General features: G+C 41.7%; 1 protein-coding gene across 1 annotated transcript in view; it reads right to left on the reverse strand.

Moving 5' to 3' along the window:
- ICE2 (interactor of little elongation complex ELL subunit 2) overlaps positions 1-27,101 on the reverse strand; it is a 97,056-nt gene that overhangs the window by 32,503 nt on the left and 37,452 nt on the right. Inside the window, exons 6-8 of the mRNA XM_073579503.1 lie at positions 23,713-23,829; positions 18,112-18,271; positions 2,742-2,914 (exon numbers count right to left, since the gene is read on the reverse strand). Coding sequence (XP_073435604.1) covers positions 2,742-2,914; positions 18,112-18,271; positions 23,713-23,829 — 450 coding nt within the window. The remainder of the gene's footprint in view (positions 1-2,741; positions 2,915-18,111; positions 18,272-23,712; positions 23,830-27,101) is intronic.

The raw sequence follows: 27,101 nt of genomic DNA on the forward strand, positions 1-27,101 counted from the left end.
AAATTACAGAGGGGAGGTACTTGGCTCCCATCACACAACAGCTGCTGTTCCCAATATTGCTCTGGCAACACTTATTGCTCAACAGTCATCATTTGTTCCAGCATAAAACAGAATCCCTTATCTGTCCAGCTCAAGACACCAGTACAGACTCCAACTGCTTCAGCAACAAAGAGGTTCTTCACTGGAACGCTGCAACAGGGACTCTATGCTAGCATGTTGGCTATACTCTTCTCCCACTACGACCTTGGGGCAATTGTGGTAGCATTCATGGTCTGTTGATCACATCATCTGTAAGCAGTGAATTTATTCAATTTTGTTTAAAATTACTAGCCTGTTTTAATGAAATCTATTTAGACTACATATTTATTGTGAATTTGGCCAGTACTATCCGTTTGACATTGCATAACAACTATTACTATACCCGTGGATAAACCTGACTTTACCTCCTTTCTCTATACTTGATTTATCTTATTTTCTGAATCCTCAAACATGCATCATTAATTGTATGGTTCATGTTAAGAATTTTTTTTCATTTTGTCTAATAAAATAGCATCACATTTAAGTGGTTTCATGAATACTCTGTATTCACATGTACGTTGCTACATCTATTTAGAATTTAACTAAAAATTGCTTGGTGCTCCATATCTTCATCTCAGAAGGATGATGCTGGACAACTGGAATGTATAACCATGTTTGCCTGAGCTTACTGTAGTAATAGTTTTCAATGCAAAAAAACTAATGTCTTAATCTGTCATCACAGATCATTCTAGGATCCCTAGCAGGCCATACTTTATTACAATGGGAAGGTTTAATACAAGGGGCAGGTTTCAATTCCCCAGGACAGGTACCATTCCTCCTTAATATCTTCTGAGCTGTTCCCTGTTAAGACAGCTATTGGTGACATTGTTTAGAAGTGTCTCCCTAAGAGGAAGACTGATAGGGAACGAAAAAGAGTCAAAGTCTAAATGAAATATTAAGCTGGCACATGTCATGTAAGCCACTCATTTTTCTAAGAGCAATGATCTTTCTATGTCTTATATTGAGTCCCTTAATGAACCAGCAGCTAAAAAAAGCTCAACTTTCTTCCAAGTTGGTTTTTGAAGACCCTGCTTCTACTCTAACTTATACTTCCTCCCGTGTTAACATGACCCACATGATTTAGCCTACATAGATTCAGCGGGAAATCTCAGGATAAGCACCCAAAAGGACATAGTATATTATGCCTTAAAGTTCCTAGCTAACTAGGTAGAGTAGCCAACCCTCACTAGGACAGGTAGGATCCTCTTCACTTTGGGCAAAACTAGATTTATCCAAACTGCTTTTTTCACAGGAACATTGAATGATCCACCAGCTTTTGCATGCGGGTGTTGGGCAGGATAATTTTGCCATGAGATCATCCTTGCCCAATTTCAAATGTGACCCCTACAATAGGAGATACTTGGATCTTGGGCCAAATTTCTGGTTTCTTTAAACATAACTACCATCCTAACCACACAGATATTCAGAGAGCTGCTGTGGTGGGAAAAGTCTTTCTGTCAATTGGCTAGTCATCTCAACAGATAATAATGCCATAGGTGGGCGAGTGTTTTGCCTGACACAATATGGGAACTGTGGTCAAAAGAAAAAGCTTTCCTACAGGTCAATATTCTAAAGCTGAGGGATATCTGTTTTCATTAGATCCCCTGCCCTCCACCTTTAGTGTAATTCGGTCAATGTTCAGACCACTGATTACTAAATGAATCACCATGGGGCATTGCACCAGGTGTCCCAGATTTCACACTGGATAAAAGAGAACAATAAATTTCTACAGCAATTCATGTATTGAGAGTGGACAATGCGCCATGGAAGTCCTCGGTCAAAAGAAATAATGCCCAGGAGAGTGGTGCACGTATGTGGTATCCCTTGCATTCCATATGAACCACAAATTCCCAGAATATGAGGAAAAAGCTCAAGACTACTTGCCCCTTGCAGTATACGCTCAAATCACTCCGTATTACTGTTCTCTCTTCATTACCTTTTCCAACCCATTCCAGTCCTGCCCCAACTAGTCAAAAAAGTCAAGGCACTCGGATTGCAGTGCCTGGGTATGCTGACCTAATCAGTCTGCTTGTGGATTCTTCAATTTCAAACCAGCCTTCTTTCCAATAATGCTCTATTACATAACACTTTACATGAGCAGTGTGTAATAATGTTCAAACCAAGGTTTAAGGTCCCATGATCTATCCAAGTTTGTCATTCAATGTTCTAAACCCAAAAACCGTAGTTAGGCAAGGCTTACAATTGCAGAAAAAAGGAATATTTACATTGGTCTAAGAACAGAGTTTTCCCTAGTTGGTGTTCTCCACCCATAGGATTCCGTTCTTCCACCAAGCAGGTTTAAAAAGAATTTTGTCTAGTTTCCTTAAAGGATCAGGTCACTACTCTTTCATTTCTATTTCATCCATCCACTAATATGCAGATTTCTTTTGCAGATACTGCTCTATTCCCATGCTGCTGAGCTCCAAGTTCTTAGCCTGGCCCAGGAAACCTAACAGTCTGGCGCAATGTCATGTGTGCGTCAGGCCACAATAATAATATTGTGCTAGTCCAGCTAATGAAAACAGAAGCCAGGATTTCTCACAGGGCTCCAGTCTGATGACCACAGATTACTGTCTTGGCTGTGGGATCGGTTCCTGCAAATCACTCGGCAACAACTCTAAAATTCATTGTATTGTATGCAGAAGAAAATATACGGTACTCACATGACAGATTTCATGATCTCTGTCCAGAGAAAGAGTTTTCAAAGGAATCAAAGAATTTTTCACCATGAATTTGTCCAGTACAACTTCATGAAACATTCGGCTTTTCTCTCTAGTGCTCAGCTCTTTCTTGGGAAGAGGGGAATCCATGTACACTACTTTACATTCTTTACCATCTGGTAAGAGAAAAAAGTGAGGCCAATGTGAACTATATTAGATAAATTTTTACCTCTTATTATATGTTCAAAAAGTGACAAATGGATACATTCAGCCTGTCAGATGATCAAACTGTATTTAACCCTTTCACAGTGAAGCCTGCTTTCACCTTCCTGACCAGGCCAATTTTTTCTCTTCTGAATAGCGTCACTTTATGAGGTAATAACTCTGGAACGCTTCAACGTATCCCACCAATTCGGAGACTGACTTCTCATGACATACTGTACTTTATGATAGTAGTAAAATTTGATTGATATGACTTGCGTTTGCAAAAATAATGGAAATTTGGCAGAATATTTCAAAATTTTCAAACTTTTAATTTTTATGCCCTTAAACCAGTGAGTTATGACACAGAAAAAACAGGCTGGGCCATTTATATGGATACACCTAAATAAAATGGGAATGGTTGGTGATATCAACTTCCTGTTTGTGGCACATTAGTATATGGGAGGGGGGAAACTTTTCAAGATAGGTGGTGACCATGGCGGCCATTTTGAAGTCGGCCATTTTGGATCCAACTTTATTTTTTCCAATGGGAAGAGGGTCATGTGACACATCAAACCTATTGAGAATTTCACAAGGAAAAAACAATGGTGTGTGTTGTTAATTCTCTTGCTTGGAGTTCTGAGCCGAAGCTCCCTCCGGTGGTTACTGAGAGTAGTGGAGCTGGCCAGGTGGATGGAAGTTCCCCACCTGACGACGATAATTGAAAACCTGGGATTACTGGCTAGGAGCATATAATTGAGCTGGCTGCTCTTGGAGGTTGCTGGTGATTTTCTCTGTGTGCATTTGGAGCTCTTTTGTCCCCTGCCTGATCTGCATGGTTCAGCTAAGTGATTCTTTTGCTAATCCTTTGCATCTAATCTGGTTGTGTCTTTTTTTTTTGCTTTCTGTTTTACTGCTAGGGTTCAGCGTGCTCCCTGCTGGGGGCAGCGCTGGGGCCTGCTTCATATGTTGCAGCTTGTTCAGTCCCCTGTTATGTTAGTATCTATTTGCTTTGCTGTTAGTTTATACTAGAGTGCTGATCTAGCGGGGGTGAGATCGTGTGACCTCAGGTTTTTTGTATATCAGAAGTGTTGGACTTTTTCAGGGTTTTGTGCGTGATTGCATACAGTATCTTTTCTGTCCTGTCCTGTCTAGACAGCTTGGGCCCCACCGTTTGCTCAGTCTGTTCTCTGCCTTTGTTTGTGTCTCATCTTGTCTCACCGACAATATATGTTTGAGGGCTCTCTATTCCTTTGGGGATCTGCTCCGGGGCAGTTTAGAGTTCATCTTTCTGTCTTTAGACTTAGTTAGTCCTCCGGCTGTGACGAAGTGTCTAGGGCATCATAGAAACGCTCCACGGCTACTGCTAGTTGTGTGGATAGGATCAGGGGTCTGCAATCCGCTTAGTTACCAACCTCTCTGGTCCTCTGGTGGCTTAGCCTGTTCCTGCCATCCTCCTCGGTGACCCATTCATAACAGGTGTGCTTGATTTTAACATAACTTTATTCTTTCACGAGTTATTTACAAGTTTATGACCACTTATAAAATGTGTTCAAAGTGCTGACCATTGTGTTGGATTGTCAATGCAACCCTCTTCTCCCACTCTTGACACACTGATAGCAACACCACAGAAGAAATGCTAGTCTAAGTGGGTCAGATTCCTTGTAGGAATGCTTGGACCTCAACACCCATAATGTGGTGGTGCACCATCTTGCTGGAAAAACTCAGGGAACGTGCCATCCTCAGTGCATAAAAAAGGCAACACATCATCATGTAGCAATTTCAGATATCCAGTGGCATTGAGGTTTCAACTGATGAAGAATGGCCCCACTATCTTTGTAACCCATATACCACACCATACCATTAATTATGGGTGTCAGGTCCGAGCATTTCTACATGAACAGTTTCCTGGAAAGTGGATTGGTCGTCGTGGGCCAGTTGAATGGCCACCAAGGTCTCCCGATCTGACCCCCTTAGACTTTTATCTTTGGGGTCATCTGAAGGCAATTGTCTATGCTGTGAAGATACGAGATGCGCAGCATCTGAAACAACGGATACTGGAAGCCTGTGTTAGCATTTCTTCTGTGGTGTTGCTATCAGCGTGTCAAGAGTGGGAGAAGAGGGTTGCATTGACAATCCAACACAATGGGCAGCACTTTGAACACATTTTATAAGTGGTCATAAACGTGGAAATAACTCATGAACGAATAAAGTTATGTTAAAACAAAGTACACCATTGTTTTTCTTGTGAAATTCTCAATACGTTTGATGTGTCACATGACCCTTTTCCCATTGGAAAAAATAAAGTTGGATCCAAAATGGCTGTCATGGTCACCACCCATCTTGAAAAGTTTCCCCTGTCCCATATACTAATGTGCCACAAACAAGAAGTTGATATCACCAACCATTCACATTTTATTTAGGTGTATGCATAAAATCGGCCCATCCTGTAGTTAATAAATAAAATATACAGTTGTGCTCAAAATTTTACATACCTCGGTAGAATTTTTGATTTCTTGGCCTTTTTTCCAGAGAATATGAATGATAACACCAAAACTTTGTCTCCACTCATGGTTTGTGGTTGGGTGAAACCATTTATTGTCAAACTACGATGTTTTCTTTTTTTTAAATCATAATGACAACCCAAAACATCCAGATGACCCTGATCAAAAGTTTACAAAGCCATTTCTTAATACCGTGTATTGCCCCCTTTAACATCAATGACCACTTGAAGTTCTTTTGTGGTACAGTAGTTGTGCATGAGGTTTTTTATTTTCTCAGATGGTAAAGTTGCCTACTCTTCTTGACAAAAAGCCTCCAGATCCTGTAAATTCCTGGGCTGTCTAGCATAAACTGCGAGTTTGAGATCTCCCCAGAGTGGCTCAATAATATTGAAGACAGGAGACCAAGAAGGCCACTCCAGAACCTTCACTTTGTTCTGCTGTAGCCAATGATAGGTCGACATGGCCTTGTGTTTTGGATCGTTGTCATTCTGGAACGTCCAAGGTCCAAGTACGCATCATGTGCAGCTTCCGAGCTGATGATTGCAAATTTGCTTCCAGTATTTGCTGATAATGTGCTGCATTTACTTTTCATTCAACTCTGACGTTTCCTGTGCCTTTGTAGCTCACATCTCCAAAACCTCAGTGATCCACCTCCGTGCTTTATAGTAGGAATGGTGTTCCTGTCATCATATCCTTGCTGACCTCTCTCCAAATGTAACGTTTATGGCTTTGGCCAAAAAGTTCAATTTTGGTCTCATCACTCCAAGTTACCTTGTTCCAAAAGTATTGAGACTTGTCTCTGTAATGTTTTGGGTATGTAGGTGAGATTCTTTGTGGCATTTGCGCACTAATGGCTTTCTTCTGGCGACTCGACCATGCAGCCCATTTTTTTTCAAGTGCCTCCTTATTATGCAACTTGAAAACAGCCACACCGCTAGTTTTCAGAGACTCCAGTATTTCATCTGATGTTATTTGTGGGTTTTTCTTTGCATCCCGAACAATTTTCCTGGCAGTTGTGGACGGAATTTTTGTTGGTTTACCTGACCGAGGTTTTTTTTTTCCAGAGCCCCTGATGTCCCATTTGTTAATCACAGTTTGAATGCTGCTGACTGGCATTTTCAATTTCTTGGATATCTTTTTGTATCCCTTTCCTGTTTTATACAATTCAACTACCTTTTCCCATAGATCCATTGGCAATTATTTTGCTTTCCCCATGACTCACAATCCAGAAATGTCAGTGGCTGGATGAAAGATTCAAGAGTCTGTCTGGATCCCAGAAACTCACTCAGCTTTTATGCACAGACACTGATTACAAGCAAACAGGTCATATGTGAGGATGTTACCTTTAGTAGCCATTCCAACCCATTTTTTGTGTCAACTTCTGTGCATGTTGTCAGGCCAAAATCACCAGGGTATGTGAACTTTTGATCAGGGTTATTTGGATGTTTTGGGTTGTTGTAATATAATTTAAAAAGAGAAAACACAGTAGTTTGACAATAAATGGTTTCACCCAACCACTAACCATGAGTGGAGAAAAAGTTTTGGTGTTATCATTCATATTCTCTGAAAAAAGGCCAAGAAAGCAAAAATTCTGCCGGAGTATGTAAACTTTTGAGCACAACTGTACCATGTCTACTTTACATCAGAACAATTTTTGAAACAATTTTTTTTGTTAGGAAGTTAGAAGGGTGAAACTCATTTTTACAACAAAATTTACATAACCATTTTTTAGGGACCACATCACTTTTGAACTGAAGTGACTTTGGGTGATCCTAAATGATAGAAAATACCCAAAAGTGACAACATTCTAAAAACTTCACCCCTCAAGGTGCTCAAAACCACATTCAAGAACTTTATTAACACTTCACAGGAACTGAATCAATGTGGAGGAAATAAAAGAACATTTAACTTTTTTCACAAAAAATTTACTTTTTCAAGGATAACAGGAGAAAATGGACACCAAAATTTGATGAGCAATTTCGCCGGAGTACGCCGATACCCCATATGTGGGGGGTAGACCACTGTTTGGGCGCAGGGCAGGGAAGGAATTACAGTTTCCAGCGCAAACTTTGATGAAATGATCTGCATGCGGCATGTCATGTTTGGAGAGCCCCCCAATGTGCCTAAACAGTGGAAATCCTCCACAAGTGACTCCATTTTGGAACCTACACCCCTCAAGGAATTAATGTAGAAGCATATTTATAGTAATTATAATAATGCCTTTGGTTTTACTAGTGTATAAATTTATAATGTGGTATGTGCAAGTTGTGCGAAGTTCATCACATTATAAAATTGTGTTGTGTCAACAGTGTAAAAACAAATTTTGTGAATTTTTGGACGTGTGGTACACTTTGTAGCAATCCTTAATACAAAGGCCAGGTTTCTCAAGGCACGTTTCATAATGGTAAATTGTGTCTTTTTGGATTCCCCTCTTGGAGCATACTCTACAACCTTGTTGTCATCTTCCCTTCTTCGCTGTTTGGGGAACTTCTCCTGGAAAATGTTGACCTGGGATGATACGGGCACCATCAGTTTCAGAAGTCCTGGGACCCTCATCTTCCTAAGTGCCAAACATTAGGGCCTTGACAACTACCTCCTGAAACTGAAGGAAGGTCCCCGTATTGCCTGCAGATTGAAATAGCGCAAAAGCATTGAACAGTGTGTGGTGTAGTGACCACTGTGTCCACTAGGGGGAGCTGTATGGATGTCCCAGGAGAGTGGATGAATGGCAAGATACTGAATGACCGTTATGTATCTCAAGGTGGGTGGCCTTGAGATGGAGATTTGTGTGTGTGTTAATCAGCAGTGATACTGCTGAGGTGCTGGTTCAATGTGTCAGGGACTAGTTACCTACAAACCCACCCAGGGGGTGAGTTTAACCCCTTAACCCCCAAGGGTGGTTTGCACGTTCATGACCAGGCCAATTTTTACAATTCTGACCACTGTCCCTTTGAGGTAATAACTCTGAAACGCTTCCATGGATCCCGGTGATTCTGACACTGTTTTCTCGTGACATATTGTACTTCATGTTAGTGGTAAAATTTCATTCAAATAACTTGCGTTTGTGAAAAAAAACGGAAATTTGGCGAAAATTTGTAAAATTTCGCAATTTTTCAACTTTGAATTTTTATGCCCTTAAATCACAGAGATACGGCACACAAAAAACTTAATAAGTAACATTTCCCACATGTTTACTTTACATCAGCACAATTTTGGAACCAAAATTTTTTTTTGTTAGGAAGTTATAAGGGTTAAAAGTTGACCAGCGATTTCTCATTTCTGCAACACCATTTTATTTTTACGGACCACATCACATTTGAAGCCACTTTGAGGGGTCTATATGATAGAAAATACCCAAAAGTGACACCAAAAGTGACACCATTCTAAAAACTGCACCCCTTAAGGTGCTCAAAACCACATTCATGAAGTTTATTAACCCTTCAGGTGCGTCACAGGAATTTTTTGAATATTTTTTAAAAAATGAACATTTAACTTTTTCACAAAAAAATACTTCAGATTCAAATTTTTTTTATTTTACCAAGGGTAACAGGAGAAATTGGACTGCAAAAGTTATTGTGCAGTTTGTCCTGAGTACGCTGATACCTGATATGTGGGGGGGGAACCACTGTTTCGACGCATGGCAGAGCTCAGAAGGGAAGGAGCGCCGTTTGACTTTTTCAATGCAAAATTGGCTGGAATTCAGATCGGACGCCATGTCACGTTTGGAGAGCCCCTGATGTACCTAACAATGGAAACCCCCCACACGTGACCCCATTTTGGAAACTAGACCTCCCAAGGAACTTATCTAGATACAGTTGTGGCCAAAAGTATTGACAGCCCTGCAATTCTGTCAGATAATACTCAGTTTCTTCCTGAAAATGATTGCAAACACAAATTCTTTGTTATTATTATCTTCATTTAATTTGTCTTAAATTAAAAAACACAAAAAGAATTGTCCTAAAGCCAAATTGGATATAATTCCACACCAAACATAAAAAAGAGGGTGGACAAAAGTATTGGCACTGTTCGAAAAATCATGTGATGCTTCTCTAATTTGTGTAATTAACAGCACCTGTAACTTACCTGTGGCACCTAACAGGTGTTGGCAATAACTAAATCACACTTGCAGCCAGTTGACATGGATTAAAATTGACTCAACCTCTGTCCTGTGTCCTTGTGTGTACCACATTGAGCATGGAGAAAAGAAAGAAGACCAAAGAACTGTCTGAGGACTTGAGAAACCAAATTGTGAGGAAGCATGAGCAATCTCAAGGCTACAAGTCCATCTCCAAAGACCTGAATGTTCCTGTGTCAACCGTGCGCAGTGTCACCAAGAAGTTTAAAACCCATGGCACTGTGGCTAACATCCCTAGATGTGGACGGAAAAGAAAAATTGACAAGAGATTTCAACGCAAGATTGTGCGGATGTTGGATAAAGAACCTCGACTAACATCCAAACAAGTTCAAGCTGCCCTGCAGTCCGAGGGTACAACAGTGTCAACCCGTACTATCCGTCGGCGTCTGAATGAAAAGGGACTGTATGGTAGGAGACCCAGGAGGACCCCACTTCTTACCCCGAGACATAAAAAAGCCAGGCTGGAGTTTGCCAAAACTTACCTGAAAAAGCCTAAAACGTTTTGGAAGAATGTTCTCTGGTCAGATGAGACAAAAGTAGAGCTTTTTGGGCATACACATCAACATAGAGCTTACAGGAGAAAAAAAAGAGGCATTCAAAGAAAAAAACACGGTCCCTACTGTCAAACATGGCGGAGGTTCCCTGATGTTTTGGGGTTGCTTTGCTGCCTCTGGCACTGGGCTGCTTGACTGTGTGCATGGCATTATGAAGTCAGAAGACTACCAACAAATTTTGCAGTATAATGTAGGGCCCAGTGTGAGAAAGCTGGGTCTCCCTCAGAGGTCATGGGTCTTCCAGCAGGACAATAACCCAAAGCACACTTCAAAAAGCACTGGAAAATGGTTTGAGAGAAAGCACTGGAGACTTCTAAGGTGGCCAGCAATGAGTCCAGACCTGAATCCCATAGAACACCTGTGGAGAGATCTAAAAATGGCAGTTTGGAGAAGGCACCCTTCAAATATCAGGGACCTGAAGCAGTTTGCCAAAGAAGAATGGTCTAAAATTCCAGCAGAGCATTGTAAGAAACTCATTGATGGTTACCGGAAGTGGTTGGTCGCAGTTATTTTGGCTAAAGGTTGTGCAACCAAGTATTAGGCTGAGGGTGCCAATACTTTTGTCTGGCCCATTTTTGGAGTTTTGTGGGAAATGATCAATGTTTTGCTTTTTGCTTCATTCTCTTTTGTGTTTTTTTCATTTAAGACAAATTAAATGAAGATAATAATACCAAAGAATTTGTGATTGCAATCATTTTCAGGAAGAAACTGAGTATTATCTGACAGAATTGCAGGGGTGTCAATACTTTTGGCCACAACTGTATGTGGTGAGAACTTTGAACCCACAAGGGCTTCACAGAAGTATATAACGTACAGCCGTACAATTAAAAAATCATATTTTTTCCACAAAAATTATCTTTTCACCCCCAATTTGTATTTTTCCAAGGGTAACAGGACACTAAAAGATATTGTGCAATTTGTCCTGAGTACGCTGATACCCCATATGTGGGTGTAAACGACTATTTGGGCGCATGGAGGAGCTCAGAAGGGAAGCAGAGCCATTTGACTTTTTTGGCTGGAATTAAGATCGGACACCATGTCGCGATTGGAAAACCCCTGATGTACCTAAACAGTGGAAACCCCCCACAAATGACCCCATTTTGGAAACTAGACCCCCTAAGGAACTTATCTAGATGTGTGGTGAGCACTTTGAATCCCCAAGGGCTTCACAGAAGTTTATAACGCCCGGGCATGAAAATAAAAAATCGTATTTTTTCCACAAACATGATCATTTAGTCCCCAATTTTTTTTATTTTCCCAAGGGTAACAGGAGAAATTGGGCCCTAAAAGTTGTTGTCCAATTTGTCCTGAGAATGCTGATAACCCATATGTGGGAGAAAACTACTGTATGGGCACACGTCGGGGCTCGGAAGGGAAGTAGTGACGTTTTGGAATGCAGACTTTGATGGAATGGTCTGCAGGTGTTATATTGCCTTTGGAGAGCCCCTAATGTACCTAAACAATGGAAACCCCCCACAAATGACACCATTTTGGAAACTAGGCCCCCTAAGGAACTTATCTAGATGTGTGATGAGCACTTTGAACCCCCAAGTGCTTCACAGAAGTTTATAACGCCAGGGCATGACAATAAAAAAATCATTTTTTTTTTCCACAAAAATGATATTTTTGCCCCCAATTTTTTATTTTCCTAAGGGTAACAGGAGAAATTGGACCCCAAAAGTTGTTTTGCAATTTGTCCGGAGTAGGCTGATACCCCATATGTGGGGGTAAAACACTGTTTGGGCGCATGGCAGAGCTTGGAAGGGAAGGAGCGCCGTTTGACTTTTTCAACGCAGAATTGGCTGGAATTGAGATAATTATTTTTATTTAGCGCTAACATATTCCGCAGCGCTTTACAGTTTGCACACACATTATCATCACTGTCCCCGATGGGGCTCACAATCTAAATTCCCTATTAGTATGTCTTTAGAATGTGGGAGGAAACCCACGCAAACACGGGGAGAACATACAAACTCCTTGCGGATGTTGTCCTTGGTGGGATTCGAACCCAGGACCCCAGCGCTGCAAGGCTGCAGCGCTAACCACTGAGCCACTGAGATCAGACGCCATGTTGCATTTGGAGAGCACCTCATGTGCCCAAACAGTGGAAACCCCCCAATTATAACTCCAACCCTAACCCCAACACACCCCTAACCCTAATCTCAGCCCTAACCCTATCCCTAATGGGAAAATGGAAATAAATACATTTTCTTTTAATTTTATTATTTTTCCATAACTAAGGGGGTGATAACGGGGGGTTTGATTTACTATTTATGGCGGGATTTTATGTTTGGCAGCTGTCACACGCTAAAAGACGCTTTTTATTGTAAAAATTGTTTTTGCATCACCACATATTGAGAGCTATAATTTTTCCATATTTTGACCCACCGAGTCATGTGAGGTCTTATTTTTTGTGGGACTAGTTGACATTTTTATTGGTATCATTTTCGGGCACGTGACTTTTTTGATCGCTTTTTATTCCGATTTTTGGGAAGCAGAATGAACAAAAAACAGCGTTTCATGAATTTCTTTTGGGGGGTGCGTTTACACCATTCCACGTGTGATAAAATTGATAAACCTTTTTATTCTTCGGGTCAGTACGGTTACAGAGATACCTCATTTAGGTCTTTTTTATGTTTTGGCGCTTTTATGCAATGAAAACAATTTTATATAAAAAATAATTATTTTTTCATCGCTTTATTCTGCGAGGCATAACTTTATTTTTTTGCTGATGACGCTCGTTTTTTGCGGGACAAGATGACGTTTTCAGCGGTACCATGGATATTTATATGCGTCTTTTTGATCGCGCGTTATTGCACTTTTTGTTTGGTGGTATGATAATAAATTATTTTTTGCTTAGCTTTTTATTTTTTAAGGGGTTCGCTAAAGGGGTTAACTAGTGGGACAGTTTTATAGGGCGGGTCGTTACGGACGCGGCGATACCAAATATGTGTACTTTTATTGTTATTTTTTATTTCCAAAAAATGAATTTATTAGGGAATTTTTTTTTAATTTATTTAGCGATTTTTTTAAAATTATTTTTACACTTTTTTTTTTTTTTTTTTAACTTTATTACATTGTCCCAGGGGGGACATACCTGTCATGTGACAGATCGCTGATCTGTCACATCACAGATCACTGTGACAGATCAGCGATCTGTCACAGAGACTGCACAGGCTTTCCTCATGCCTGCGCTTTGCAGGCACTGAGGAAGCCAGCTCCCTGCAGGCCCCCCGAAGGTCCCCGTCGCCATCTTGGATTCGGGGACCTGCAGGGATGGAGCCCCCCGCAGCAGCGTTGCACATTGCGCTGCTGTGGGGGCTCAGGGAAGCACGGAGGGAGCCCACTCCCTGTCAATGCTTCCCTTTAACCCCCGGTACACCGCGATCGTGTTTGATCGCGGTGTGCAAGGGGTTAACGTGTCAGGGGCGGTCCGTGACCGCCCTGACACATTGTGCCGGGTGTCAGCTGTGATAATCAGTTGACACCCGGCCGCGATCAGCGGCGCTCACCACGTGGGCGCCGCTGATCGCTGTGACGTACTATCCCGTTCCTGGGAATTAAGTCCCAGGGCACATGGACGGGATAGTACGTCACGTGACAGAAAGGGGTTAATAACTCTATTGTAAAGTGTATATGTGTGTGTGAAGGACCTGTGATGAGGTCATAGTCATGTGACCTGGTGGGCGTGGCTATGGACCATATAATGTGGCCAGGGTAGGTCACATGTGGTGAATGCTTGGACACGATTGGTCCAGTGTGGAAGGTCCCGCAGAGATGGGGCTTCCTGCCTGACAGCACGTGTGGACGCTGTGAGTAATGGCTGCAAGTGCCTGAGAGTTCCCTGAATGAATGTCTGCAGTATGGAGAAGCAGCCATGAGAGAACCCTAACGGGGTGAGATATAACTGAGGCTGAAAAGCCTGCGTACTGGACATTGTACAACCTGTGTGAACACAGGGTTTACAGAGTGAAGCTATAATGGACTCTCTGCTGTTTATATGCTGTTGCATATTGCTTTGGTTTATGATGATGAATAAACCTCATGGACTATACTGCTTTATGAAAACCCGTGCTGGATCTGGTTTTGTGGCGGCTAAGCGAGAATCCCCTAACTGAATGACAGCGCTACCTCACAATTGCTATCTCTACAATGTGCACGGCCAATTTTTGTACCATACTTTAGCTTTTCACATGGCACGGTATTGTTTGAAGATCTGATCTGAGAGATCTACACCTCCCATGTACTTATACAAGGTACAATCTGGCTTTGGAATCTGTGTTGTGGTACCTCAGACAGTGACAAAGGAGCTGTTGTCCCGATGTATGGTGATCAAGATAAGGACAGCCCTCTTGTCCTTATACTTTACCACCATCATGCTGTCGCTGCATTGGGCCCTGCCATTGCCCTTTCTCAGCAGTTGCCTAATTAGCAGCTTAGAAAGGCGTCTCTTGATTTTATTGCACATTCCCGCATGCAACTGTCCCTCTGACAAAGAGTCTTGAAGAGTGGGTGGTTGGTGTAATAATTATCTATATAGAGGTGATAACTAGGGATGAGTAAACGTGCTCAGTGATACTCGGTTATCACCCAAGTATCATGGTGCTCGGATGCGCTCGTTACTCTGCGATCAATGGGTAGTGCTCAAATTCAAACTGGAATCCCTGCCCTGCATCTTTGCCGCCTGTTATCCAGTCAATATGCATGCGGGGATTGCCTGTGAATCACTGTAATGCCATAGTCATCATGATTTTGGCATTACAGTATAATGAATCAAAGTCATGATACTGGTGCTGAAGCTGAACCACCATACTAACAGCCCTTCTAAGAGCTGATCGTTTGCTTTGCTGTTTGTATCACAAGATCTGCATTTAGCCTAGGGAGGGAGAGTCGCAGTGGGAGGGAGAGTGACAGAATCCAGTCTGTAGACAGGGATTAGGCCTGTGCAGTCCGTTGGCAAATATATAGCTGCAGCTTTTTTTGTGTGGGTTGAAAAAATGTAATATATTTTAATACATCAAGTATTTCATGCTTTGAGGTCCTCTTTTGTGTTATATAACATACTCAAAAATCATTGAAACATTTTCCTGGGATCCATTCCTCAGCCACACACTATTCTGTAGTGTGGAGTACATTTCTGAGACCTCTAAAAGTGAGAAAAGGCTTTTAAAAATGTTGTAGGCTTCCATATCTCAGCCATAAAGTGTTACATGGTCTGGAAATATTTCTGTGATTTATAAAACTGATAAAAGCATTGAAACATTTTCTGGATTGAATCTACTGTAATTGTCATTCATACAATTTTGTGTTCTTTCTGTTATATTAGGGTGGCGTAAACTCCCCAAAACCACTTTGATTGCTGCAGGTGACCAATTTTTTCCTTTTATAAAAAATAAACTTGGTTTCAAGCAGGGCTGTGGAGTCGGTAAGCCAAACCTGCGACTCCGACTCCTCAATTTCCCTTACACCGACTCCGACTCCGACTCCCACACATATTGCTTATATTTAAGTGAAAAATGTATTGTAGTACAATGTGAACCTCAGACATTTAATCATTTTTATGATCCAATAATCAAGATATTTAGATAGAACAGAATATATATTGGTGTACTACCCGGTTTTCATTCTTTTTGGTACAGATACGATATGGATAGACAGATATGGATAAATGGATAGATAAAGCAGATTTCTAGTCTGCTTTTGCTATTGAGTAACATTATCTATGAGCTCAAAAACCTTTCAGGTGATGCAGTTTTTTAAAAAGATGATCAACTTTTGCAGCTGAAAAACGTATCCTCAAAAAACACAGGAAAAACGCTGTGTGTGAATGTAGCCTTAGATCAGGAATATAACAGCCATTTATAGGACATTTCATAACTTTCCCAAACTCCTATGAAAAAATATTCAGCACATCCTGCATTGAATTACTGTACCCAATTTATTATATATTTTAGGAGTCGGAGTCGGTCCATTTTATACCGACTCCAACTCCGACTCCGACTCCACCAAAATGAGCACCGACTCCGACTCCACGACTCTGACTCCGACTCCACAGCCCTGGTTTCAAGAGACCAAGCAATTACAAAATGTGTAAGGCGTGCTTTAAGGGATGGGAAAATGAAAGTGCTGCTGAAGGTGCACACAGATGCCGAGGACATGGGGCAGGAGGGGTTACACCTCTTACTGGAGCACAAGAAATGCGCACATCCATGACACACAGTTTCCTGTCCCACTTTGCATGGAGCATGGTACATCACGTCTGAAGCCAAAGCAGCGCGAACAGGAAGTCGGTTGGATAGCAGAAAATGCTTCCAGCAGGCTTGGAAGCACCACCCAGTCTTCCACATTGGTGCAGTCACACCAGCCTAAAGTCTGGATCACTTAATCCTCACCTTGATCTTCCTTCTTTCCAACATGTTGAGTTCCAGGAGACCAGTGATCACACACTAGGACACTTCGAGGAGCCCTTTTCCCCCAACACACCTCCAAGACAACCACTGCTTTGTTAAAGACACTGAGGATAAAGGTGCAGACTGACCAAGCATGTCTCCACACCTAAACCCTATTGAGCATCCTCAAACTGAAAGTGGAGGAGCGCAAGGTCTCCAACACCCACCAGCTCTGTGATGTTGTCATGGAGGAGTGGAAGAGGATTCCAGTGGCAACCTGTGAAGCTCTAGTGAACTTCATGATGCCCAAGAAAGTTAAGGCACACACAATATTTGGACACTTTGGGCACAATTTGGCCATTTTCATTTAGTGGTGTACTCGCGTTTGTTGCCAGAGGTTTAGACATTAAGGGTGTGTGCACACGCTGCAGATTTTGCTGCGGTTCCGGCCGCTGCGGACTCGCAGCAGTTTTTGCTGCGGTGTACAGTACCATGATTCCCTATGGGAATCAAAAACCGCAGGGCAGACGGTGCGGAATTTTCCACGCGGATTATCTGCGGTTTTCAATCCGCAGAAAGAATTGACATGTCAATTCTTTCTGCGGATTCCGCTGCGGTTTGCCATCTCCTCCATTGAAGAGATGAAAAACCGCAGGGCAAAACCGAAGCAATCCGCAGGTCTTTTGACCTGCGGTTTCACCTGCGGATTTTACAAAATCCGCACCCCAATCCGCAGCGTGTGCACACACCCTAATGGGTGTGTGTTGAGTTATTTAGCAGGCACACCAAATTTACACCGTTATACAGGCAGTACACTGCCTACTTATATTGTATCAAAGTGTCATATCCTCAGTGCTGTCCCATGAAAAGATAAAATATTTACAAAAAATGTGAGGGGTGTACTCACTTTTGTGATATACTGCATTATTCAAATTTATATATACATATAAATTTTGCAGGGTCAAGCAGGACCGTGTCCCTCATATAATACCCAGTAAATGGGAAGTTATATAAACATAATGTCTAAGGCTTGTTTCACACTAGCGCATTTTACAGGCAGCGCACGGCGCCGCTAAGCCCCACCCCCTGCCCGCCCCGTCCGGTCATTTCCTCCTACTATCGCACACGGCTGCATGCGATCTGCACACCCTATCTTTTTTGCGTGCGCTGCGCACTTTTGAAGGTGCGCCGCTGTGCGCCGAACGCACCATGTTGCATTTTGGCGCGCTTGGCGCACCTTCAAAAGTGCGCAGCGCACGCAAAAATCCTACTAGCGCACGGTCTGCGCACCCTATGCTAAAGATAGGGTGCGCAGATCGCATGCAGCCGTGTGCAATAGGAGGAGGAAATAACAGGACGAGGCGGGCAGGGGGCGGGGCTTAGCGGCACCGTGCGCTGCCTGTATGATGCGCTAGTGTGAAACTAGCCTAACTCAAAGAAAAGGAGGCCAAACCTTTACCTGCTCTTTGTTTAGAAATGGTGTGCGCTCCCTTTCTTTGAGATGGACATTACGGGTTCAGTTGACATTAGTGTAAAGTGTATGGAGGCCTTAAAGCATACACTCAGTTTATTACATTCGTTTTTGCTCACCTTTACCATTAATAGTCTTCACACACACAGGAATCTCCCATTGTTCATTGTAACCAGGAGCATGGTTGTTAAGGAGGGTAAATAAGACCTGGGAAGTAAGGACGACCTGTGGACAATACTTCGAGGCCAATTTGGAAATGTTTGGATCTGAACTCACATCCTGTGAAATAGCAAGAGACACAATGCAAATAAGCAAGCAAAATAAGTGATTATCTGCATTAGATTTTTTTGCAGGAAAAACGCTTTGTACAATATGCGCATTTTAGAATGTTTTTCTGATGTATTCTTAATTGAGATTTTTTTCCCCCTTTCATTTCAATGGGTGAAAAACGGTACAAGAGCTCTGAAAGAATTGACATGCTTCAGATTTGAGGAAAAAAAAGCTTTGATGGTTCAAATCCACAAAAGGAAAAAATAAGCAGCATGTGCATGAGATTTAATAAGTTTCTTTCACTTTGCTGGTATTGTAAAACTTATTGTTCCTGTAATTCAGTTGAAAGATACAAAGAAACAAAGACAAGCTTATAAAAAACTCACAGGATTCTAAAAAAAAAAAAAAAAAAAAAAAAAAAAAAAAAAGAGATAAACGGTAGAATAAGAACTTTGCGTGAAGGAAGTTATACACCTAAAGAGTACCCATCACAAGTCCAAGGCTGCCCTTTTTTTTTTATGTAAGAGTGCGACCTCAGACTGGTGAATTCTCTAAAGATCATCTGTTAGAAAATGTGGTCAGAAGGGTTTGCAAAGTCCTTGACTTTCTAGAAAAAGTAAAGTCTGAACAGATTGTGGGATATTCTGCATGCAGAGTGGGATCCCGTAACCCAAGCACAAGATCTCACTTTTTACAGTAATCTAGCACAGCTGCATCCTTTCCTAAGTGGTTATTGAATGGTAGCTACTCTACAGAGTAGCCACTTTGTAAAGAATGCAGCAGTGCTGGGTTACAGCAATAAACGCTATAGGCCAATCAGGGGCCAGCAGCTGACTGGGGGCGCATAACAGGAGCGTCATGCCATCCCGTCACATGCATGCTGAAGAAAGATGCCAGCTTCAGAATAGGGCGCCGCGCAGAAGGAAGGGGAGTATAACGGTTTATTTTTTTCCTATGCATTAACCCCTTAATGACCAGAGCGTTTTTTCGATTTTTCGCTCCCCTCCTTCCCAGAGCCATAACTTTTTTATTTTTCCGTCAATATGGCCATGTGAGGGCTTATTTTTTGCGGGACGAGTTGTACTTTTGAACGACATCATTGGTCTTAGCATGTCGTGTACTCGAAAACGGGAAAGAAATTCCAAGTGTGGTGAAATTGCAAAAAAAAAGTGCAATCCTACACTTGTTTTTTGTATGTCTTTTTTACTAGGTTCACTACATGCTAGAACTGACCTGCCATTATGATTCTCCAGGTCATTACGAGTTCATAGACACCAAACATGTCTAGGTTCTCTTTTATATAAGTTGTGAAAAGAAATTCCAAAGTTTGCTTAAAAAAAAAGCGCAATTTTTCGAGACCCGTAGCGTCTCCATGTTTCGTGATCTGGGGTCGGGTGAGGGCTTATTTTTTGCGGGCCGAGGTGAAGTTTTTAATGATACCATTTTGTGCAGATACGTTCTTTTGATCGCCCGTTATTGCATTTTAAAGCAATGTCGCGGCGACCAAAAAAACGTAGATCTGGCATTTTTAATTCTTTCTCGCTACGCTGTTTAGCGATCGGGTTAATGCTTTTTTTTATTGATAGATCGCGCTATTCTGAACGCGGCGATACCTAATATGTGTATGTGTGATTTTTTTTTTTTATTATTGTTTTATTTTGATTGGGTCGAAAGGGGGGTGATTTGAACTTTTAGGTTTTTATTTTTAAACATTTTTTTTTTACTTTTGGCATGCTTCAATAGCCTCCATAGGAGGCTTGAAGCATACACAACCTGATCGGCTCTGATACATATGGGCGATGAGCAGATCGCCCATATGTAGCAGATTTACTGCTGTGCTTTGAGCGCCGGCCACCGGGCGGCATTCAAGGCGATCTACCTGCAACGACCATAGAGGTCTCTATGAGACCTCTGGTTGTCCAGGCAATGCGTCGCCGACCCCCGATCACGTGACGGGGGTCGGCGATGAGCTCACTTCCGGCCCGGCGGCCGGAAGCTCTAGTTAAGTGTCCACTGTCAGCGCTTGAGAGGGGAATTTAACTAGTTAATAGGCGCGGGTGGACGGCGATTCCGCTCGCGCCTATTGCGAGCACATGTCAGCTGTTTATAACAGCTGACATGTCGAGGCTTTGAGGTAGGCTCACTGCCGGAGCCCACCTCAAAGCAGGGGAGTTTGACCGCTGACGTACTATCCCGTCAGTGGTCAGAAAGGGGTTAATGAACGGGGGACATTTACCAGGAAGGGGAACATACATACCAGGATGGGGGACATATATATAGAATACCAGGATGGGGCCCAGGACAAGGGACATATGTACCAGGATGGGGATATATATACCAGGATGGGGCTAGGGAGGGGAACATATATACCAGGATGGAGTATATACTGTACGACTTAGACAAGAAGCGAGATGGATTCTAAAAACGCAAACACAAGGTCCCATCGGTCTTAATGATAAAATTCATTTATTTGTCTTTCTCTAACATTGCATTTTTGTAAAGGATTGTAATTTTTGTAAGCTTGACTAAGTATATTGCATTTGTTTCACATGTTTTTTGATTAAGTCACTTGTACAACCCCTTAAAAGGGAGTATCTCTAACTGATTACTCACCTGGACCCGTTGAAGCGTATACACATGAAACGACCGTTGTCCACACCACTCTCTCCCCTCATGCCTCCGCACCAGCTATCCACTTCTAATGTCCTGTGATTGTCTGATGGATTAGGACTTTTATCACTAACGCTACTGGTGAGCGCCGAATACTTTTTCTATTTTACATGGCTCTGTCTGCATAGATGACGAGCACCTTGAATCTAAGCGTTTAAAGCTGTAAGCTCACATATAGGGGAACCATCCTCTAACTCAAGAGATTGTATCGAGAGTACACTGGTGCAACTTTTCACAAATGTCTCAGTGATTCATCTTGTACTATGAGGAAATTTACAGTCATTGAAATCACTGTACTGTTGAATTGCTTTTATATATTGAATGATACCAACAACTAATTTATCCTCACCTTATATAAAAAAAATTTTCACCCACTTGCGTCCCCTATATGACATTTTTGCCTATTTTATTACAGTTTTTAATTATTGGTGATTTAATAAAAATATTTTTTTTCTTATCTTGGACATCTTCTCCACTCGATCCTTATTTTGGCTTGAGGCTTTGTTGTTGATTTATGGAAGTGTCACAAATAATATTAGAGTTAGTGTTTTATTGAACATGCAGTAGATTTAATTTCATTGAATTGTGATGACAGACTTGTTTATATTTATATAAATATATACATATCAAAATAATGTTGGTTGTGCCAACAACAGGAGAACTAATGCCCTTGCATAGGGCTCTGTAGAGTGGATCCATCATCACTTGGTATTAACCCCTTAGTTACAGAGCCGATTTGGTACTTAATGACCATGCCAATTTTTACAATTCTGACCACTCTCACTTTATGAGGTTATAACTCTGGAAAGCTTCAATGGATCCCACTGATTCTGAGACTGTTTTTCGTGACATATTGTACTTCATGTTAGTGGTAAATTGTCTTCAATATGACTTGCGTTTATGAAAAAAAACAGAAATTTGGCAAAAATTTTGAAAATTTAGCAATTTTCAAATATTTTTGTGCCCTTAAGTCACAGAGCCATATGGCACAAAATAGTTAATAAATAACATTTCCCACATGTCTACTTTACATCAGCACAATTTTGGAAACAGAATAATTTTTTTTTAGGGACCACCTCACATTTGAAATGAGTTTGGGGAGTCAGAAAATACCCAAAAGTGACACCATTCTAAAAACTGTATCCCACCCCTCAAGGTGCGCAAACCCACATTCAAGAAGCTTATCAACTTTTCAGGTGCTTCACGAGAACAAAAGCAATGTGGAAGGAAAAAATGAACATTTTACTTTTTTCACAAAAAATTTACTTTGGAACCAAACACTTTTTATTTTCACAAGAGTATCAGGAGAAAATGGACCACAAAATTTGTTGTGAAATTTCTCCCATGTATGCCGATACCCCGTATGTGGGGGGAAAGCCACTGTTTGGGCGAATGGCAGGGCTCAGAAGAGAGGAAGCATCATTTGACTTTTTGAATGCAAAATTGGCTAGAATCAAAGGTGGGCACCATGTCGCGTTTGGAGACCCCCTGATGTACCTAGACAGTGAAACCCTCCAATTCTAACTCCAACCCTAATCTCAACCCTAACCCCAACACACCCCTAACCCTAATCTCAACCCTAACCCCAACACAACCCTAACCCAAACCTTAGCCCCAACCTCAATTCTAACCCTAGCCTCAACCCTAACCCTAGCCTCAATCCTAGCTATAACCCTAGCCCCAAACCTAACCCTAGACCTAAACCTAACCCTAGCCCCAACCCAACCCTAGCTATAACCACAACTATAACCATAATAGAATAATTTTAATATTTTTACCTAAATAAAAGGGGTGCTAAAAGGGGGTTTTATTTACAACTTTTTTATTTTGATCACTGTGATAGGGTCTATGCATCCGTCATTTTTTTCCTGGAAGCCGACGTCGAGGGCCAGGGGACACAGGTACCGGAGAACTCGGGGGACCCCATTTCTCTCTTCTCTGATGTGCTAGATCATATCAGAGGAGAGAGAAATAAATAGGAAATCGGACTTTTGTTTTGTTTTTTTTTGCGGTCGCCGTAAAAACCGACCCGAATCATGTTCTCCGGGGTCTCAGTTACCCCCCCGGTAGCCAAGACCCTGGAGATTATCCGATGCTGGGGGGCGCTATAACCTTATTTCTTAGCTCCGTTAAAAAATGGCGCTGAGGAATAAGTACCCTTAACTGCCACCGTTAAAAGACGTATCGGCAGTCGTTAAAGGGTTAATAATTGTCCAGTGTGCACAAAGAACATCAACAATAAGCCTAATCTTGATATATTATGCTACCATAACATGATCATTGTTGACTGCACAATTGGAAATGACCGTAGTAACATATATAACTACCTCTCAGGTCTGTCACCAGACAATTCTGAAGCTTCTCTAACGTCACCCTGCAGTGACAAGGATCATCCAGCTCATAATCATCAGTTGCTCGCAATGATTTTTGAAACCCCCATTGTTTGTTCCGCAAACTATACTACATTTCTAACTGGAGGCATTTGCTAATATTATTAATGAATCTCAGATGACTACCCTGGTCTCTGGCAGCTTCTCAATGTGATTGGGTTGAGGAGAAGCTGCTGAAGGAAGACCTGCCTCTGACTATAGAGACATCCAAGATGCATGGTCCCTGGCTGGCTTTTCAAAGTATGTTTACTCTGAAATGCAGCAGCGCTTTAGAGTAAATCACGTATAGTGGCAATAACACAGCCAGTGTCTGATTCATGATTGCTGTGGTTTGGACAGCATTAATCTTCCCTTTAACAGCACTGTAGGATATTTTAATCAGAAACTCACCACATGCACGTGACAAGCCTTTGTTTTTGGAGGCATCATCTGAGACACCTTTTTATAGGTGGTTGGCAGAGGAATATCATCAGATGGAAATGTAATTTTCACAAATTTCACAGATCCCTAGGAACATTAAAGATATTAGTAATGACCAGAATTGTTGGGAGCATTATAATGAAATTTTCAACATGCACTAAATCATAAAAGGTTACCCATGTTGCTTTTCCTAAATAAAAAAAAAATAAAAAAAAAACATTTGAATACATAAACAATTTTCATTAGGATCTTTAATGTACAGATCACAAATGCACTACCAATATTTGATGGGCTCCTGCTGGATCTCCTGGTGTAGCCTTATCACTTCTGTGCAGAATGCAAAATATCTCATGAATCCAGAAAAAAAAAAAAGTCAGGTTGGAACAGAAATACCGTGCCGAGCTCAAATGCCACATTTTTTAATATAATTACATAAAGAACGGTAATAAATACACAGAAAAATTTGCCACAAAAAAGGCCTGATTTATTGAAAGTTTGTAAATGAAAAATTAGCCTTGTTGTCCAAAGTAGCCAGATCTCAGCTTCCATTATTTTCAGAGCATTTTAAGAGAATAAAGGGGATATCTGATTGGTTGCTATGGTCAGCAAGGACTGTATTAATATAAGAAGCCCATCATCATCACAGTGATCCACATGGAACACGTGTTTTAAAAGGTAAACTTTCAGGAGTGCAAGGTTTTCTTCCTATTATAATAAAACAACATAATATATCCAAGTACTCTTGCAAAAGTTTTAGAAAGGTTTAGAAAATGCTCCAAAGTAAGAATGCATTCATACTAGAAGCGTTATTAGTTTCTAGTATGGCCGAGCACTGAACAGGTGAGCTGATGGCTCTTTTTCCCTTCATCTTGGAGAACTATCCACAGATCTTCTGTGGATGTCGGCTTGCACAAACCACTCTGTCTTTTCATGTAATCTCAGTCATACTCATATATATTGAGATCAGGGCTCTGAGGGGGCCATATCATCATTTCCAAGACTCCTCGTTCTTCTTGATGCTGAAGATAGTTCTTAAATGACATTGGCTGTAAATTTCGGGTTGTTATCCTACGGAAAACATGTGTAGACAGATGCCTTCCTGATGCTATTGCATGATTAATAAATATCATCTTGTATTTCCTGACCCAAAACTTGCACGGAACCTCCACCATGCTTCAGTGTTGCCTGCAGACACTCATTATTGTACAGCTCTTTTTTTTTTTTTTAAATCAGATAATATTTATTAATAAGATTCAGAATGAAATTGCACACAATTGTGCCCAAAAAGGAGCATAGACATATTTATAGACATTATAAAACCAATCCCCCATTTCCCTCCCTCCACCCCCCCTCCCTTAAATCCTCAATAGCCAATAATGAGACATTAGCATCCATTGCTTACACATGTAAACAGCATCCCTCCGGAATCAGTTTCTCTCCACCCATGGTTTCCAAAGTGATTCAAAAGATTTCACACTTTTCCTTTTCTTATAAATATCCTTCTCCATTTTAACAACTACATCAGACTGTCTATAAAATTCCCCCAGAGTCGGCGGCTCTCCACTCAACCAATGTCTGGCAATCAATTTACGTGCAACATATAGTAATCTAGCTATGGCCAGTTTATGATGATTTTGAACTTGGATCTCCTCCACATACCCCAAAATGCATACCACCGGATCCCATGTGATTGTACATCCATACGATTTCCCAATTGCTTCTCCCACCTCCAACCAGTATGCATTCAGTCTCGTACATTGCCATAGCATATGCAGGATCCCCGCTCCCTCAGACCGACACCTAGGACATTCAGAAGTCTGTCTCAACCCTGCCCTATAAAGCCTATCTGGAGTTCTATATACTCTGTGAAGTACATAATATTGTGAAAGTCTACCCGGCTCACTTAATGATAACTGAGGAATATATCCCATGATATCTTCCCATGTATCCTCCTCTATCCTTCCCACCTCTTCCTCCCATTTCTCTTTTGCTTTAATGGGAAATCTATTAAGAAAGGTATGCAGCAAATCCCTGTAAATATTTGAAACTACCCCCTTCGTTCCACCCTCCGCACATACGTAGTCCACCAGAATATCTCTACATATTTTCATATTAACCTTTTTACTCTGCGCCTGATAGGCATGTCTCAGCTGTCCATATTGAAACCTGCTGCTCTCCCGCAACCCATACCTCCCCCGCAGTATCTCAAAGGGCAATAACCCCCGTTCGTCCTGTATCTGATCCACATATAGTATACCTAGTGATATCCAATTTTTAAATTCCCCCATTTTAACAAATTCAGGCAGTACTTCATTGTTCCAAATTGGGGAGAGATTTGTTAATGCTCCCACTTCTCTTGTCCTTTTAATTGCCTCCCACACTCTGTGGATTAGCATCAAAGTAGGATAGGTCCCACCCAGCTTCCCAAAATTCCCTGCCTCCAGACCTTGAACCAATGGATCCCTTCCCACCAACCAAACCATAATCCTTTGAACCGAACCCAATCCTTTCTCCTCTCTCCATCCTCTTAACTGCTGACCCTGTGCCGCCAAAAAATAAATCCAGGGATTCGGAAGAGCCAATCCCCCCCCCCATCCTTAGGCCTCTGCATGAGTTCCAGCCTGATTCTCGGCTGTTTTTTCCCCCATACCAGGTCTCGAAATATAGAGTTAATGGTACAAAACCACCTTCTGGGCAGCCACACAGGGGAGTTATGTAATATATATAACAATTGAGGCATAAGAATCATTTTAGCCAGGTTTATCCTACCCACCACAGAGAGGCACAACCTACACCACGCCCCTACTTTCTTCCTAAATTTGTCCAGTAATGGGGACAGATTTAAATCAATATAACTCGAAAGAGGAAAGGCCACCTGAACTCCCAGATATTTGAACCGCTGAACCACCGGCAACCTACTACCCTCCAGTGTCGTCGGAATCTCCCCACCCCCCTCATCTACCAGCAAAATATTTGACTTTGCCCAATTGATCTCCAGACCCGAAACTTCCCCAAATGCCCCAAGAATATTCATCACCCCCTCTAATGCCTCTCCAGAATTTTCTAAAATGTCATCTGCATATAAGGCTATTTTCTCCTCTATCATACCATACCGGAACCCCTTAACCAAAGTCGAGTTCCTGATTGTCTGCGCCAGGGGCTCCACTGCCAACGCAAAAAGTAACGGCGACAGCGGACACCCCTGCCTAGTCCCCCTATGTAAACCAAAACTTCCAGAAACCTCCCCATTAACTCTCACCCTAGCAGTCGGAGAAAAATACAACAACTTCACTCACGAGACAAAAATTGGTCCAAAACCAAAAGATCTCAACACTTCCCAAAGATAGCACCATTCAACA

The sequence above is a fragment of the Dendrobates tinctorius genome, unplaced genomic scaffold (genome assembly GCF_039654945.1).
Source record: "Dendrobates tinctorius isolate UK_male_01 unplaced genomic scaffold, ASM3965494v1 ptg000062l, whole genome shotgun sequence".
NCBI classification, from domain to species: Eukaryota; Metazoa; Chordata; class Amphibia; order Anura; family Dendrobatidae; genus Dendrobates; species Dendrobates tinctorius.